The 14,988-nt window shown below is 52.5% G+C and overlaps 2 protein-coding genes across 4 annotated transcripts in view; one reads left to right on the top strand and one right to left on the bottom strand.

The window, feature by feature from the left end:
• The window catches only part of STRN4 (striatin 4), a 26,191-nt gene extending 19,576 nt beyond the window's left edge, over positions 1–6,615 (bottom strand). The window contains exons 1-3 of the mRNA XM_083455054.1: positions 6,200–6,615; positions 1,039–1,142; positions 688–761 (exon numbers count right to left, since the gene is read on the bottom strand). Coding sequence (XP_083311180.1) covers positions 688–761; positions 1,039–1,142; positions 6,200–6,592 — 571 coding nt within the window. The 5' untranslated portion in view covers positions 6,593–6,615. The remainder of the gene's footprint in view (positions 1–687; positions 762–1,038; positions 1,143–6,199) is intronic.
• FKRP (fukutin related protein) lies at positions 6,037–14,485 on the top strand. 3 transcript variants are annotated; one of them, XM_083455512.1, is made up of 2 exons: positions 6,037–6,178; positions 11,476–14,485. In XM_083455512.1, the coding sequence occupies exon 2, from the start codon at positions 11,568–11,570 to the stop codon at positions 13,077–13,079; it is 1,512 nt and encodes a 503-aa protein (XP_083311638.1). In that variant the 5' UTR covers positions 6,037–6,178; positions 11,476–11,567; the 3' UTR covers positions 13,080–14,485. The 3 variants fall into 3 exon arrangements, with proteins under 3 accessions (XP_083311638.1, XP_083311639.1, XP_083311640.1); XM_083455513.1 differs by lacking the exon at positions 6,037–6,178 and adding an exon at positions 6,495–6,593; XM_083455514.1 differs by lacking the exon at positions 6,037–6,178 and adding an exon at positions 6,751–6,863.
• Positions 14,486–14,988: the final 503 nt, after the last annotated feature.

The raw sequence follows: 14,988 nt of genomic DNA, 5'->3' as shown, positions 1-14,988 counted from the left end.
TATGGGCTGTCCTTCCATTTGTTTTGGCACCTGTGGCAACTTCCAGACAGCAAACAAAGAATGGAAGAAATCCAAGCCCCAAAAGTATCCGTTTGAAAGGTTTGGAAGAGTAAGATTTCACTGGACATAGCCTGGAATGTCTGGAAGGTGAGGGAGTCTGTGCAAGATACTACTTACCGTATTTTTTGCTCTATAAGACTCACTTTTTCCCTCCAAAAAAGTAAGGGGAAATGTGTGTGCGTCTTATGGAGCGAATGCAGGCTGCGCAGCTATCCCAGAAGCCAGAACAGCAAGAGGAATCGCTGCTTTCGCTGCGCAGCGATCCCTCTTGCTGTTCTGGCTTCTGAGATTCAGAATATTTTTTTCTTGTTTTCCTCCTCCAAAAACTAGGTGCGTCTTGTGGTCTGCTGCGTCTTATAGAGCGAAAAATACGGTAAGTAGGAATGCCCTGCTCTCATTCACCAGCCGCCTGAACCGAAAAGAGCAGTGGACACATCAGAAGACAACTGCAGGAGCAGGTTCCCGGATGTCTCTCATTGTAAGAGGATGTCATTGCCATTCCAGGGGAACAACAGTGGAAGCACCTGCTTAGGCCCCGGAAGGTGGCTCAGCGAAGGATAAAGGAACATCACAGGTGCAAGTGAGCACATGCCCAGACACCCGAGGGTGGGGCAGGGAGCACAATACCTGGTTCAGACATATCTGGTTTCTTTTCCCCCTGGTTCAGTTCAGTGCCAAATTTCAGCTTGTGGTACTTTGACCTGGAAGAAGCAGAAGAAACCTTAGGAGCAAAACACTGGGGGCAAATGAGCACGTGTCATTTTCCTTACAGCGGGTGATGGGTGCAGAATGCAACGGTGAGGCGACTGTCACACAAGGATACCAGGAGCGGAAGGAAGAATCCAGACTGTCTCTCCCCACTGCACCGTGAGGGAAACTCCACCCTCTCCCAAAATGAGAGCCCAGCAGCGGCAGCGACCCAGAGGTGCCCACTCTGCCACCACAAGGGGGGGCACACTGGTGTGTGGCATGGCTCACCTCTCCTGCTTCAAAGCGTATTCCAGCATCTTTATCCTCCGTACAAGATCTGTCTTGAGGTTCTCTTGGCCCTTCCTTTCCCCCTGAAGAAAGGCCACTTGCGCCTGGAGGGTTAAGAACCGGAAGTCAGAGGCACTGAATTCTGACAGCATACAACAACCCCGTTCCTGCCCAACCCAGGATTATGAGGGCATTATAGGCTAAAACCCAGGGGCAGGCAAGCTAAGGCCCGTGGGCCGGATGCGGCCCAATCGCCTTCTCAATCCAGCCCATGGATGGTCTGGGAATCAGCATGTTTTTACATGTGTCATTTTATTTAAAATGCTGCTCTGGGTTATTTGTGGGGCATAGGAATTCGTTCCATTTCCCCCCCAAAAAATATCGTCCGGCCCACTACATGGTCTGAGGGACGGTGGACCGGCCCATGGCTGAAAAAGGTTGCTGACCCCTGCTAAAACCCATCTCAAAAAAATATTAACAGAAGTACACACACATGACTTCATGTATGTAAATAAGTCTTCCCATGACGCTCGTCTCATTGGTTTAACTGCTCTGAGGTCACAGGATTAATAAATGTCATTGCAACAGCTTGAAGGGAACAGGAAAAGGCATCTGGTTACAGAGGGCCCATGAACAGGAGGGACTGCATGGTGCAGGGAAGTTTGAGAATCAAAACAGGTAAGAAGGCAAAAGAAAGGGGAGGAAAAGCCTCTAGGGACAAGGGCTGTGTGTTGATAGTGCGAAGAGGGACAGCTCCCTTATTAAACCAAATCCCGATCCTCCCTTCATCCCCAACAGTGACCAAGTGGAAAAGACTGGGAACTAGGTGACACTGTCCTATTCCGTGTTTTCTCTCAGCAGCCCATGAATTCAAAAGTCCTGCCCTTGCTGCCCTGTTTAACTGCTATAGCAACTTTACAACGCTGATGCGATAAGCTGCATGTGGCTGAAAAAGCGACATGGTTTGTAAACTGCAGGGGACATACTCCTGGTACGATAAGCAGGCTTGATATTGTGTCTTAGCTGAACAGCAGCGGCATCTGTCATGAGAGGGTAGGAAAACTGTAAGGGGTTGCAAATTGGGGCATTTCACTGATACGAAGCCATGTCAAAGGCTCACTGACTTGCCTCCATCAGTACATGGATTGACAGCACCGCAGGAAAATCCAGCCACAACCTCACAGGTTTAACAAGTTCATGTTTACAGAGCGCTTTTGAAAAAGCTGGACTGCACTAAGTATGTAATTAAACATGCAGCTGAAATTCCCAGGAGTTTGATTCTGTACATATTGCTTGGACTGGGTAACTAGTTTCCACTACTGTAATAAGAACACCTCAAACGGGAGACAAAAAAATATGCTCTTTTCCAGAATTGAAGATGGCTTGAAAGGGAGATTCTCTTTAGTATTTCCATTTCTCTGCTGTTTTCCCAACACTAGGACTTCAAGTGGGTTTGGTTGCTGCCCACAGTGCACACAACTCATCCCACTTTCCCTGCAGGTAAACAGATTTTGCAAGTTTTTGTATTGTTCCCAAAACTTGCAAAACCTGTTTGATGAGAGGTAGCAGCAAGGCAGGAGGAGACCGTGTTCATCATGGGAAGCAAAAACACTTCGATCCACTCAAGATCCATTTTTCATCCTCAGTGTCCATTTCTCAGGTGCGATATGAAGACTGTCAAATGTCCCCACTGGTAGGAAAGTCGCATACTGACTTTAAACAGCTTCCCTTAACGCAATTCCCAGCCACACGGAATCAGTTCTTGTTGAACAGATTATCTGAAATTTGCCCTTGACAGGATCAGCTGCGTGCACCCCAGGGAAGCTCGCAAACAAGCAACAGTGGGTGGCTCTTGCCTTTGTCTCCAGCATTTACAAATCAGCTGTTTACTGCCTCTGAATACCATTTTAAGCTAATTATGGCTAGCCACCTAAATCTCTCTGTGAACATGCCTAATCTATCTTTAAAGCTGCCTATTATGATTACATCTCTATTCTGCCTTTCCTCCAAGGAGCTCAAGGTAGCATATGTGGTTCTTCCCTCCTAGTTTTATCCTCACACCAATCCTGCGAAGTACCGTATTTTTTGCTCTATAAGACTCACTTTTTCCCTCCTAAAAAGTAAGGGGAAATGTGTGTGCGTCTTATGGAGCGAATGCAGGCTGCGCAGCTATCCCAGAAGCCAGAACAGCAAGAGGGATTGCTGCTTTCACTGTGCAGCAATCCCTCTTGCTGTTCTGGCTTCTGAGATTCAGAATATTTTTTTTCTTGTTTTCCTCCTCCAAAAACTAGGTGCGTCTTGTGGTCTGGTGCGTCTTATAGAGCGAAAAATACAGTAGGTTAGGGTGAGCATCATAGCCAAGGGGGTATGTGCACTTGGATCCTGGCTGCTCGCCGGTCAGCTGAATGTAATTTCATTTTGCAGAGTTTCAACATACTGCCGATTGGTTCTATTAGATGACCCCAAGTGCCAGTTTTTAAGAGCGAACAATTGCTTCCGATTTACGCTCCCTTATCATTCTGGTGGCAGATAACCATTCAGTTTTTAAGAAAACCGAACATGATTTGTGAGAGGCAGAGCTTCCCACGGGACGTGCACTGTGATTTCAGGTGCTGCATGCTACCTCTGGTCAAACAGGTTTTCAGCACAAAACAAACAGTGGTTCACCAGAGGAAAAAAGGAGGATGGGCACTTATACTATGAGCAGTAACTTCTGGCTACAGCCCTTTCAAAAGATAGCTAGTTTGGGGCAGTTGTTAAGAGGGTCGGACTAGGACCTAGGAGACCAAGGTTCAAATCCCCACTTGGCTCACTGGGTGGCCATGGCGCCAGTCACTACCTCTCAGCCTAACCTATCTTGCAGGGCAGTTGTGCAGATTAAATGAGGGAAAGAGAACCATACACAGCACCCTGAGCTTGTGGGATAAGAAGGCAGGATGTAAACGAAATAAATAAGTAAGAGCACAATGTCCATCTCTTAACACAACCTCTGTTCAGCCCCCTGCTCTACCGCCGTTGCATCCATGCTAAAATACAGTATGTTGTTCCATCTCCCTTTGTGCCAGTTACTATGGCAGTAGGGACAGCTGCTTCCCAACCACCTGGGAGCCATAGGTGTCAGCTTCCTCCTTCCTCTTCCCATACACTCCCCATTTGCTATGGAACAGGTGGCAGCAATATCCACCCACTCACCCCCCACTCTGTCACCACAGAAAGTAGAGATGAAATCCTTTCACAGGCTTCCACTCACGGTTGGCAATACAGCAGTTACTTTCAACCTTTTGCCTTTCTGAGGTAATGCAGATATGTTGCCCAGGTCACTCATTTCTTTCCACATCCCTACAAGGGGAAGGGACCAACTATCCGCCCCCTTTAGTACATCCAGCCTCAAACCTACTCAACACCCAAGACAACTTTAGAATAATGTGCCTCCCTGCTTTAATCGATTTCACCCATTTCACTACAAGCGGTTATTTGGACTGAGATTTGCCATCCATCTCCCTGTTCCCATTTCCTGTGCTAAATCTCTGGCAGCCAGATAACTCTGACCTGAAGTGATTAATACTCTCTACACCCTAAACAATGAAGCAAGTTTCACTGAAATCAGTGGAGGATGCTACTGCTCTTGTGTCCTTTGAGACAAACAGAATTCTACACCATAATCATAAATTGCTTTGGGTTTGAGGGTTCGCTGACTCCATCCCCAGAGGCTCACTCTCCCTATGCATATCTTCCCCACTGACTGTGCATCACTGGCGGTGGTTGAGACAGCCCTGAACATATTCTCCCTGCTGCCCTCACCTAGTAGGATGTGTGTTTAAGTCCATAGTTCAGAAGGGAAGATCCTGCTTTGCATATGGAAAGTTCAATGCCTGGTGTCCCCAGGTAAGGCAGGGAGAGACCCCTGCTGGAAGCCCTGTAGAACCACTGCCTGAGCTGGGTGCACCAATGGTCTGGCCTGGTATAAGTCCACTTCCTACATGCAAAAAAATCCACAACTAGCAGCTCCTAAACCCTCTTCTGTGGGAATCAGCCCACCATCGCAACATATGGCATCTCTAGAAGGGCAGCAAAATTGGGGGAGGGAGGTGGAATCCAGCCCCCTCAAATTTCCCTTTTTAACAGAGTACGGTAGGGGAAGCATCCTATTTGCATAGGGATATTCCTGTTGGATTGAAGAATGGAAAGGAAGGCCTCAGGAGCACAGGAAGCGGACACAGACCATCTAGCTCAGTATTGTCTGGGCAACCGATGACAGGAGTCCTTCTGGAATTACAGTCTCTCTTTCCCATTGATTTAAGCACATCTTCCGCCTTGGCATCCTGGGCCTTGAAGTGGAAGCAGCCGCCTTCCCCACCAAGTAGTACTTGAGAAGGTGTCCAGAGTGAGATTAGATGGAAAAGCTTACAATGAACACCTTCTGGAAGGAAGTAATTTTAACTGCTACACGAAAGGAGCCCCAAACACTCTTTGGGGTTTAGCCCCCGATCCACCTTCTACGGGAATAATCCCCACAGCCTTCCTGAGGGGCACAGACCCTCAATGTGTCCCTATTTCCAGGGACAGGCCTGGAATTACAAAAGCCGCCCCAGTTTCTGATTTGATCCCGTAACGTCCCATTTTTCATCTCTTTTCATGGGAGAAATGTTGGAGGGTATGGAGCTATGTGACCCCAGAGCCAAGGAGATAAGTAACTATGCAACCTTTAGAAGACATTTGAAGGCAGCTCTGTACAGGGAAGTTTTTTAATGTTCAGTGTTTTAATATATGTTGGGGCAAGCCGGTCGCATATTTATAGGATAATGATGATGGGATAGGAAGCCCCTGTTTTCAACGGAGAAATCTTGCAGGGCACTGGGGTGGCTGGGGGCGGTGTTGCCAGGCCCCCTTGCGGGGCTATGCAATGGGGGGTAAGAGTGCCTTCCTCTGGCAGGGAGTCCCCCGTTTCGTGGCCGCAGCCGTGACCCCCGGAGCTTGGGGGGCGCCGCGCCTGCCCCCACCCCCGCCAGTCCCGTCGGCCACCATTTCCCACCAAGATGGCGACGGCAGTGGCAGGAGCAGCAGCGGCGGGAGGAGGAGGAGGAGGAAAGAAGAGGCGACCCCGCGGCTGTCCCCGTCGCCCCCGCGCCCTCGGCTCCCGGTAACCTCCGGCCCCTCTCACCTGCAGCTCGGCCCTCTCGGCTTCCCAGCGGCTCTTCTCGGCCTCGAAGCGCGCCCACTCGTGCTGGATGAAGTGCAGGATGCCCGGCAGGCTCAGCTCGCCGCGGCCGGGGCCGCCCTGAGAGGCCGCCGCCGCCGCCGTGCCTTGCTGAGGCGGCGGCGGAGGGGGCGGCTGAGGCGGCTGGTCTCCCGCCGCCGCGGCCAGCGCCTGCTGGTGCAGCTGCTGGGCCCGCGCCGCCACCCGCTCGGCCTCCATCGGGGATCCGGCCGGCTGCGGCTGAGGAGGAGGCGGCGGCGACGGGGAGGAGGAGGAGGAGCACGACGACGACGACGACGAGGAGGGCGGCGGCGGAGGAGGTGGTGGCGGCGGCGGCTGTTGCTGCTGCTGCCACATAGTGAGCCCGCCGCGCGCGGGGGGAGGGAGGAGGAGGGCGGGCGGCGGGAAGCGGGTCCCGGTCTGCGAGGGGAGGAGGCGGAGGAGGAGAGCGAGAGCGGGGGACAGAGAGGACGTGCGGGAGGGAGGAGCGGGGGCCACTTCCTGCCAAATAGGGAGCCGGCCAGGAAATGCGGCCTAGGTCGGCTCGGGAAGCGCTCGCGGCTACTACGCCGCAGAAGAGTGTGAAGCCGGAGGGAGAGAGAGAAGAGGGAGGGGAGGCGTTTCCATGGTGACTGGAGGGGTGGGCCGCATCCTCCTTCTCTCTGATCTCCGCCGCCTCCTATTCCTCCTATACCACGGGTGGGGGGTTGCCGTGGTAACCGGAGTAGGGTGGGGGGAGCGCGCGCCGCTCTATCCTTCCCTGCGCGCGCAGGCTGCTCCCCACCCTCGTGCAACGTCCGCGCGCAGGGCCCCGAATCTAACCGCCCGCCCGTTCGAAAGAGAGCGGGCGAAGTCACCATGGCAACGCGGCCTGCTACCTCGGGGCCTTCGGGAAAAGCCGCCCCCGAGCAGGGCGCCCACCGCCAGCACCTTAGCAACCGGCTGCCGTCATCCCTCCTCTTCCTCCTCCTCCTCCTCGGGAGGATAGACAGGGTGGCAACATACACTCCCCCCCCTCCCCCCATGAAGTGAAATTAAATTTAAAAGGACGTGACAGATCTGAGTGGGATTGCATTGGGGGCACGCAGAAGCCTATTTGGGGTCCGGGGGTGTGTGTGAAGGGTAAAGTAGAAGAGGGACGGTGTGGTGTAGTGGTTAGAGGACCCGGACTGTGGCATGGGAGACCAGGGTTCACTGGGAGAGGCCTGGCGACTGAGGGGGTGCCCCTCTCAGCCTACCTCGCAGGGTTCTTGTGAGGTTGAAACGGGGAGGATGAGGGCTGTGAGTGCTGCCTTAAGCACCTTGGTGGAAAGCTGGGGTGCAGTTACAATAGGTAAAGGTAAAGGGACCCCTGACCATTAGGTCCAGTCATGACCCACTCTGGGATTGCAGCGCTCATCTCGCTTTATTGGCTGAGGGAGCCAGCATACAGCTTCCGGGTCATGTGGCCAGCAGGACTAAGCCGTTTCTGGAGAACCGGAGCAGTGCACGGAAACGCCGTTTACCTTCCTGCCAGAGTGGTACCTATTTATCTACTTGCACTTTGATGTGCTTTTGAACTGCTAGGTGGGCAGGAGCAGGGACCGAGCAACGGGAGATCACCCCGTCGTGGGGATTCGAACCGCCGACCTTCTGATCGGCAAGTCCTAGGCTCTGTGGTTTAACCCACAGCGCCACCTGTGTGCAATAAATAAGCCATATAATAAATAAGCAGGTTGTTGCCAAGGAGTGAGGAAGGTGTGCAAGTTCAGCCAAGGTGTCCTCTCAGAAGGGCCTGTGGTCAGGGGTGGCTATTTCTGCTGTTGCCACTGTATTAAACGTCGTCATCATTGCCATTTGTTATTGTTATCTTTTAAAGCAACATCCATCTGCACAGCACTTTGCTGACTAGAAGAGGGCAGGGACATGCCCAAAGGTCTCTCCCTCAGTCTGAATTCATTGCATATTCCTGCCCCTTCCTCTCTGGTGTCCATTGCATTGTGACAACGATTAGACTCGCCCCAAGCACCACCATAATGTAACAACAGCTGTCCTTAAGAAGTGGTACTTTTGTTGAGATTCCTGCCTTGCAGGGGGTTGGGCTGGATGACCCTTGGGTTCCCTTCCAGCTCTGCAATTCTACGTGAACTGATGAGTGCTGCAAGTCCCGTTCCCTTCTTAAAGAATGGTTTGTCAAAAAGCCTACTGTCAAATAATCTTTAAAGTGCCTATAAACCCTCCCTGCTTTCCATGTTTGCTTTCAAAATGATAGATATCAGGGCTCAAGTGTGCCTGAACAACTCCCAGATGCCTGGGGGAGTAGGGTGTGATGACAGTCTGCACATACTCAGAGACATTATCTTCCTGCTTCCTCTGCCTGTCTTTGCATAGAAAACAGGAGCAACTCCTGCAGTGGAGGGGGTCCTATTATTCTGGGGACCCCACAATTTGCTAAGGGTGCAGCCTGATCTGAATTTCATAGGTGTGTGTCTTTTTAAAAATCCTTACTACACTCTTCCAGTACACTGGAATAGTACCTGAGCTTGATAAAATGGGGATGGGAAGAACCATGTTTGCTGCCCCTTGATTTCCTTGGAGGACATAAAATGGCAATTATTTACCAATGTGGAAGAAAGTGAAGGGGTATACTCTTGGGGTTAAGCATTGGGCCAGCGACCAAATTTGTTCCCTGCACCCCATTCATTGAGAATCAAGCCTCCGTCTGCACAGCATAGCAAGATGGTGATGAGTGTTAACTCTGCTATTATGGAAAAGAAACCTGATCTTTTTTGTTTGTGTTTTTTCTCCTCCTGAGTAAGCGGCCTTCCCCCAAAGGAAGCTTTCTTGTCCCAGCCCCCACCCCCCCATTTGTCTACAGAGGGAGGAGGGTTACAGAGCAACGATTGTCCCTTTACAAACACAAGCCTTGATCCCTCCAGGGAAATGAGCAAGCTTGAGCTAAATAAGATTAAATAAGGCAGCCCCTCCTGTTCTCCTGGCCCATCTGCCACGCCAGGAAGATTAGTGGGTTTAAAAATAAATAAAAAAGACATATGTTGAGGGGTTGCACTCATTAGCGCTACTCTTTTGTTGGCTTCCCTGCTGCTGGTGGTTAATGCCCAGCACGAGCCTTGATGCTTGCACACGCCTGAAAGCATGTTGGCATTTTCCGGCGGCGCTACCGTTCTCCAGGCGGCGCTGTTCCCAACACACACCGCCATTTACCCTGCTTGTGAATTCTACTTCTGGCATTTTGCAGTTCTTTTGGAAGGGCTGCTTGCAATTCATTGGCAAAGACTGGCTGTGGAATTCACCTGCCCTTATTGGGAGATCTGAATGTGTTCCATCTCATGGCACTTGAATCCATATATGAAGCCAGAGTCTAGATAAGCACTGCATGCTCTGGCCAGCAGAAACACTCCAAAGTCTCGGGTAAAGTCATTTTCCCACTGGAGTTGCCAGGGTCTGAATCTAGGACTTCCAGAGCATGGGCGCTGCTACTGAGTGATGGTCCCTCCATATTTTTAACAGCAGTTCATGGCCACTGAGCCTAATGGACAGGGGTGCCAACTTGAATAAAATATGAGAGGGCAGGTAAGCCCCACTCTATAATTGATCACATCAACTTGGTGGGGGGGTTCAGCCCCCTCAAATACTTTATTGGGCGGCTAGAAGTTGTCTCCTATGAATGGCTATGTTCTACCATTGGAGGCAGTATGCTTCTGGAAACATCACAAGAGGAGAGTGGAACAGCTCTGTCTTGCAGGCCCTGCGGAAAGATGTCAAGTCCTGCAGGGCCCTGGTCTCTTGTGACAGAGTGTTCCACCAGATCGGAGCCACGGCCGAAAAAGCCCTGGCTCTAGTTGAGGCCAGCCTAACCTCTCTGTGGCCTGGGACCTTCAAGATGCTTTTATTTGAAGACCGTAAGTTTCTCTGTGGGACATACCAGGAGAGGCGGTCCCGTAGGTACGAGGGTCCTAGGCCGTATAGGGCTTTGAAGGTTAAAATCAGCACCTTAAACCTGATCCTGTACTCCACCGGGAGCCAGTGCAGCTGGTATAGCACCGGGTGAATGTGATCTCGCAGCGAAGACCCCATAAGGAGTCTCGCTGCAGCATTCTGCACCCGCTGGAGTTTCTGGGTCAGTCTCAAGGGCAGCCCCACGTAGAGCGAGTTACAATAACAGAATGTTGGGCTATGATGGCCTGATTCAGTAGGCTCCTCTATTGTTCTTAACGTTTTTCTGGATATAATGGCTCCACAGGTTCCCCATCCTTCATTCAAGAACACTTCTTCTTTGTGCTGGTGGCACACCAAAGTCTGGATTGCCTAGAGCGCTGCGTTCTGGGGCGCAACAGTGTGTGTGTGTGTGTGTGTGAGAGAGAGAGAGAGAGAGAGAGAGAGAGAGAGAGAAGAGCTAAACTAATTCAGTAATGAAAAGCTGCTGTGTACCCACAGAATTGGCTGCCCGTTGCTTTTATGCATGAATTGTTGTTCTGAACTTGCCTCCTACCAAACATTTGTTGTTCTACGGTGCAGAAGAATTCTGTTTCAGCTATGCACCAGGTGCAATTGGATCAGTGGCGTAGCGTGGGGGGTGCAGGGAGGGCCGGCCGCACCGGGTGCAACATCTGGGGGGGCGCGCTCGCACTCGCAGCTCTCTGCCCCTACCTGGCTCACTCACTCTCTCTCACTGCAGTGCTGGCTGTGCGAATCCGATCCGAGCCGCCGGGTCGCCGCCCACTGTGGAGGGGAGGGTGCCAGGCGTGCGGTGCGGTGCGGAGAGAGAGCGAGGGACTATCTGGGGGAGGGACAGTGCAGCGGGGGGGGGCGGAAATTACTTGCCTTGCCCCGGGTTAGGGGGCGCAAATTACTTGCCTTGCCCCAGGTGCTGACAACCCACGCTACGCCACTGAATTGGATCATTGGTCATGCCTCATAAGGAGGAACCACAGAATGACTTGCTCTCAGAACAGCCTGCCCTAAATGTGTCTCCATCTTGACATGCGCCCCAGTGCCACGACTCTTGCAGAAACAGAGAGGTGGGTTTTTCTGTGGGAAGACAGTAAGACCCTCTAACAGGAAATCATTTTAGGTAAAAAGATTGCTTTTGGTCTTAGAAGTTTGGAGTAATCTATTTATTTAGTCGTTTAGTCGTGTCCGACTCTTTGTGACCCCATGGACCAGAGCACTATAGCTGATGGTAAAATGTATTTCCTAAATGTACCATCTTTTGATTATTTCTTCCCCCTGGTTTCCAGGTGAACTAAATTTGGATGGATGAATCTGGAACTGCGAGACTCTCTGTGGGCCAGAGACGAGAGCTCTTCCAAACTCGCCCTGCGCTCGCAAGATGCGCATCACCTTCTGCCAGGGCGTGCTTGCTGTTGCCATCGCCATAAACTTACTGATCCTTTTCTACATCTCGAGGCTGCAGCAGCGTGTCTTGCACCGCCACAGGGACCACCCGCACCCCAGTGCCCACCAGCCCCGTGGCCTGCTGAGGTCAGGCGTGACCGTCCTCATCAGGGAGTTTGAAGACTTTGAAAACTACGTCCCCGACGTGGTGCGTCTCTTCGTGAAGCACAAGCCCGAGCTGCCCATCGTGGTGGCGGCAGACCGATTGCCTTATCCTCCTATGGTCCTCCCTGGCGCTCCCAACATCCAGGTTGTCGTTCTCAAGCCGTCCCCTGACCAGCCTGCCCACGTCTCCAGGCCCGAGACCTACGTGAAGACGGAATACGTGGCGCTGGTGCCAGATGGGGTGAGGGTGGACTCCGCATCCCAGCTGGAGCGAATGCTGGAGGAGTTCAAGGCCAGCCAAGCTCAGGTGCCGATGGTGGCAGCTCCAGTGCAGTCGCTAGCTCCCCTCCAGTGCCTGAACCTCAAGGTGAACCTTAAAGAATGGACGGCCGACTACACAGCAGCTCCGCCTTCCTCCAAGGTGTGTGCGGCCTTGAAAGGCGAGGCCATCGTCCTCCTGCGCACCAGGGACCTCTTCAACCTCTCCACGCCCCTAGCCAAGCCCTTGCTGACCTCCCTCTTCATCCAGGCCTCCCTGCGGGGATGGGCCGTCCGCCTGCTCGACGTTTCCTTCTCGGCGCTCCACCAGCCTCTGCTCACCTCCTCCCACAACCAGTGGAAAGCCGACAACCTGGCCAAGGCCAACCGCCTGCAGCTCTTCCGCGACTTTGGCATCAAGCGGGTGGTCCTGGAAGACGGCAAGGAGCAGTGGTTTGGCTGCAGCAAGGAGACGCCCCGCTGCTTCGGCACCATCCGCGATGACACGCCGGAATACCTCTACCAGAACCGGTGGACTCCGCCTTGCTGCCTCCGAGCCCTGAGGGAGACTGCCAAATACGTCATCGGCATCCTGGAGGCGTCCGGAGTGCGCTACTGGCTGGAAGGGGGGACGCTCCTGGGAGCCGCCCGCCACCAAGACATCATCCCGTGGGATTACGACGTGGATCTCGGCGTCTACCTGGAAGACATCCCCAACTGCGAGCTGCTCCGGAGCGCAGATTCCGGCTCCATCGTGGACGAGAAGGGCTTTGTCTGGGAGAAAGCCATCGAAGGGGACTTCTACCGGGTGCAGTACAGCGAGCGCAACCACTTGCATGTCGACCTGTGGCCCTTCTACCCCAAGAATGGCGTGATGACCAAGGACACGTGGATGGACCACCGGCAGGACATTGAGTTCCCGGAGCATTTCCTGAAGCCCTTGGTCCCCATCCCGTTTGCCGGCTTCCTGGCTATGGCGCCCAATGATTACTGGAGCTTCCTGGAGCTGAAGTTTGGAGAAGGGGTGATTGAAAACCCAGAATATCCAAACCCAGCTGTGAAGAGCATGGAGAAGGGAAACTGAAGGAGCCCTCGTGAAGGCCCAAGCCTTAAAAGGAGAGGTTCTCGATTATCCGAGCTGAGAGCTTTCCTTCCTTGAACACTTAATGCCATGCAAATGATTATGCAGTCAGGTGATTTACCTGCCCGTTACAGGTACCTCGGTGTCTTGTCCATACTGGAGGAGATGTTTGCAACAGTGAATTGTTTCACGGTAGCAGCACTGAATGTACATTCTGCCTTTCTGGATCAGATCAAAGGCCCCTCTAGCCCAGCGTTCTGTTTCCGACGGCAGCCAGACAGGTGCGTCTGCGTAGGTCACAGTCAGGGCATGGAGGTAATGGCTCTTTGCTGTTGTTGGTTCCCAGCAGCAGGTACTCTGAGGTAGACTGCCTGGGTGCTTGAAGGTTTCATTTTGCTGATCCATAGCAAACAGAACCCTTTGAAAACGGAAAGGCTAGGGAGGACCATTGTCGCAGTGAGTTGCAGCGTTGCCTTTCAAAACACAAGGGTCTGTCACGTCACCCCAGGAGGAAAAACCCCCCCGCTGTCGACAGCTGGTTGTTTCAGCAGGATTCACGCAACAGAGCAAGCAGCTGCAGTGGCTTTCACAAAGCAGTCATTTTCCAGAGAAGTAGCTGTGTTAGACTGTTGTTGCAAAAAAACCCCGATGAGTCTTGTGGCACCTCAAGGACTAGCAAATTCAGTGCGGTCAGTTATTTTGTGACTGAAAAATGAGACTGCTTAGGATTCAGCGTCCCGCTTCCTCAAAACTGTCCAGGAAGAATTTGATAAGGAGATCATACCGCCAACCAAATAAGGAAAGCGTTAGAAGCAGGTTCTACAGCAGATGCTGAGAATCAGACAGGCAGCTCCTGTGAGTACAGTGGTTCCTCGGGTTACATACGCTTCAGGTTACAGACACTTCAGGTTACAGACTCCACTAACCCAGAAATAGCACCTCGGGTTAAGAACTTTGCTTCAGGAGGAGAACAGAAATTGTGGCGGCAGCGGGAGACCCCATTAGCTAAAGTGGTACCTCAGGTTAAGAACAGTTTCAGGTTAAGAACGGACCTCCGGAACGAATTAAGTTCTTAACCCGAGGTACCGCTGTATATGAAGAGCCCTGCATCCTATTTGTACCACAGTGGCCAAGGCCATCAAGATCCCCCTGGGAAGCAGGCAGAAAGTAGGTAGAAAATAAATGGCCAGGGCTTCAGGAAGGGAAAAGAATTAGCACTGCTGGTGTGATACACCCTTTGAAGTCAGACAGAAAGCATTCACAGAGTCATGAATTGCAGATTCTAAGTCCTCATATTCTGCCCATTTACTGGTAGATTGGAATGCACCTGTCTCACTGCAGCTGCTGCTCCTCACTGAAGCTAGGCTGGCTGTAGCATGAGGGGGTCAGGTTTTGAGGGGGACCAGTAGACTTTTGGACGCGGGTGGCGCTGTGGGTTAAAGCCTCAGTGCCTAGGGCTTGCCGATCGAAAGGTCGGCGGTTCGAATCCCCGCAGCGGGGTGCGCTCCCGCTGTTCGGTCCCAGCGCCTGCCAACCTAGCAGTTCGAAAGCACTCCCGGGTGCAAGTAGATAAATAGGGACCGCTTACCAGCGGGAAGGTAAACAGTGTTTTCATGTGCGGCTCTGGCTCACCAGAGCAGCGATGTCACGCTGGCCACGTGACCCGGAAGTGTCTCCGGACAGCGCTGGCCCCTGGCCTCTTTGAGTGAGATGGGCGCACAACCCTAGAGTGTGTCAAGACTGGCCCGTACGGGCAGGGGTACCTTTACCTTTACCTTTTAGTAGACTTTTATTTCAGTGGGGGACTAGATCACATTGTTTTGAATGCTCAAGTGATGTCAGCAGGGCATACCCAAAGGAGGTAAGCTGAGGATTGCGGCCGCGCTCTGGCAGCCTTCCTGCAGAGATGCCA

This window comes from Podarcis tiliguerta (genome assembly GCF_965153285.1).
Source record: "Podarcis tiliguerta genome assembly, chromosome: 8".
Lineage (NCBI taxonomy): Eukaryota > Metazoa > Chordata > Lepidosauria > Squamata > Lacertidae > Podarcis > Podarcis tiliguerta.
The sequence above is the reverse complement of the archived record's forward strand: the minus strand, read 5'-3'. Positions and strand labels throughout refer to the sequence as shown.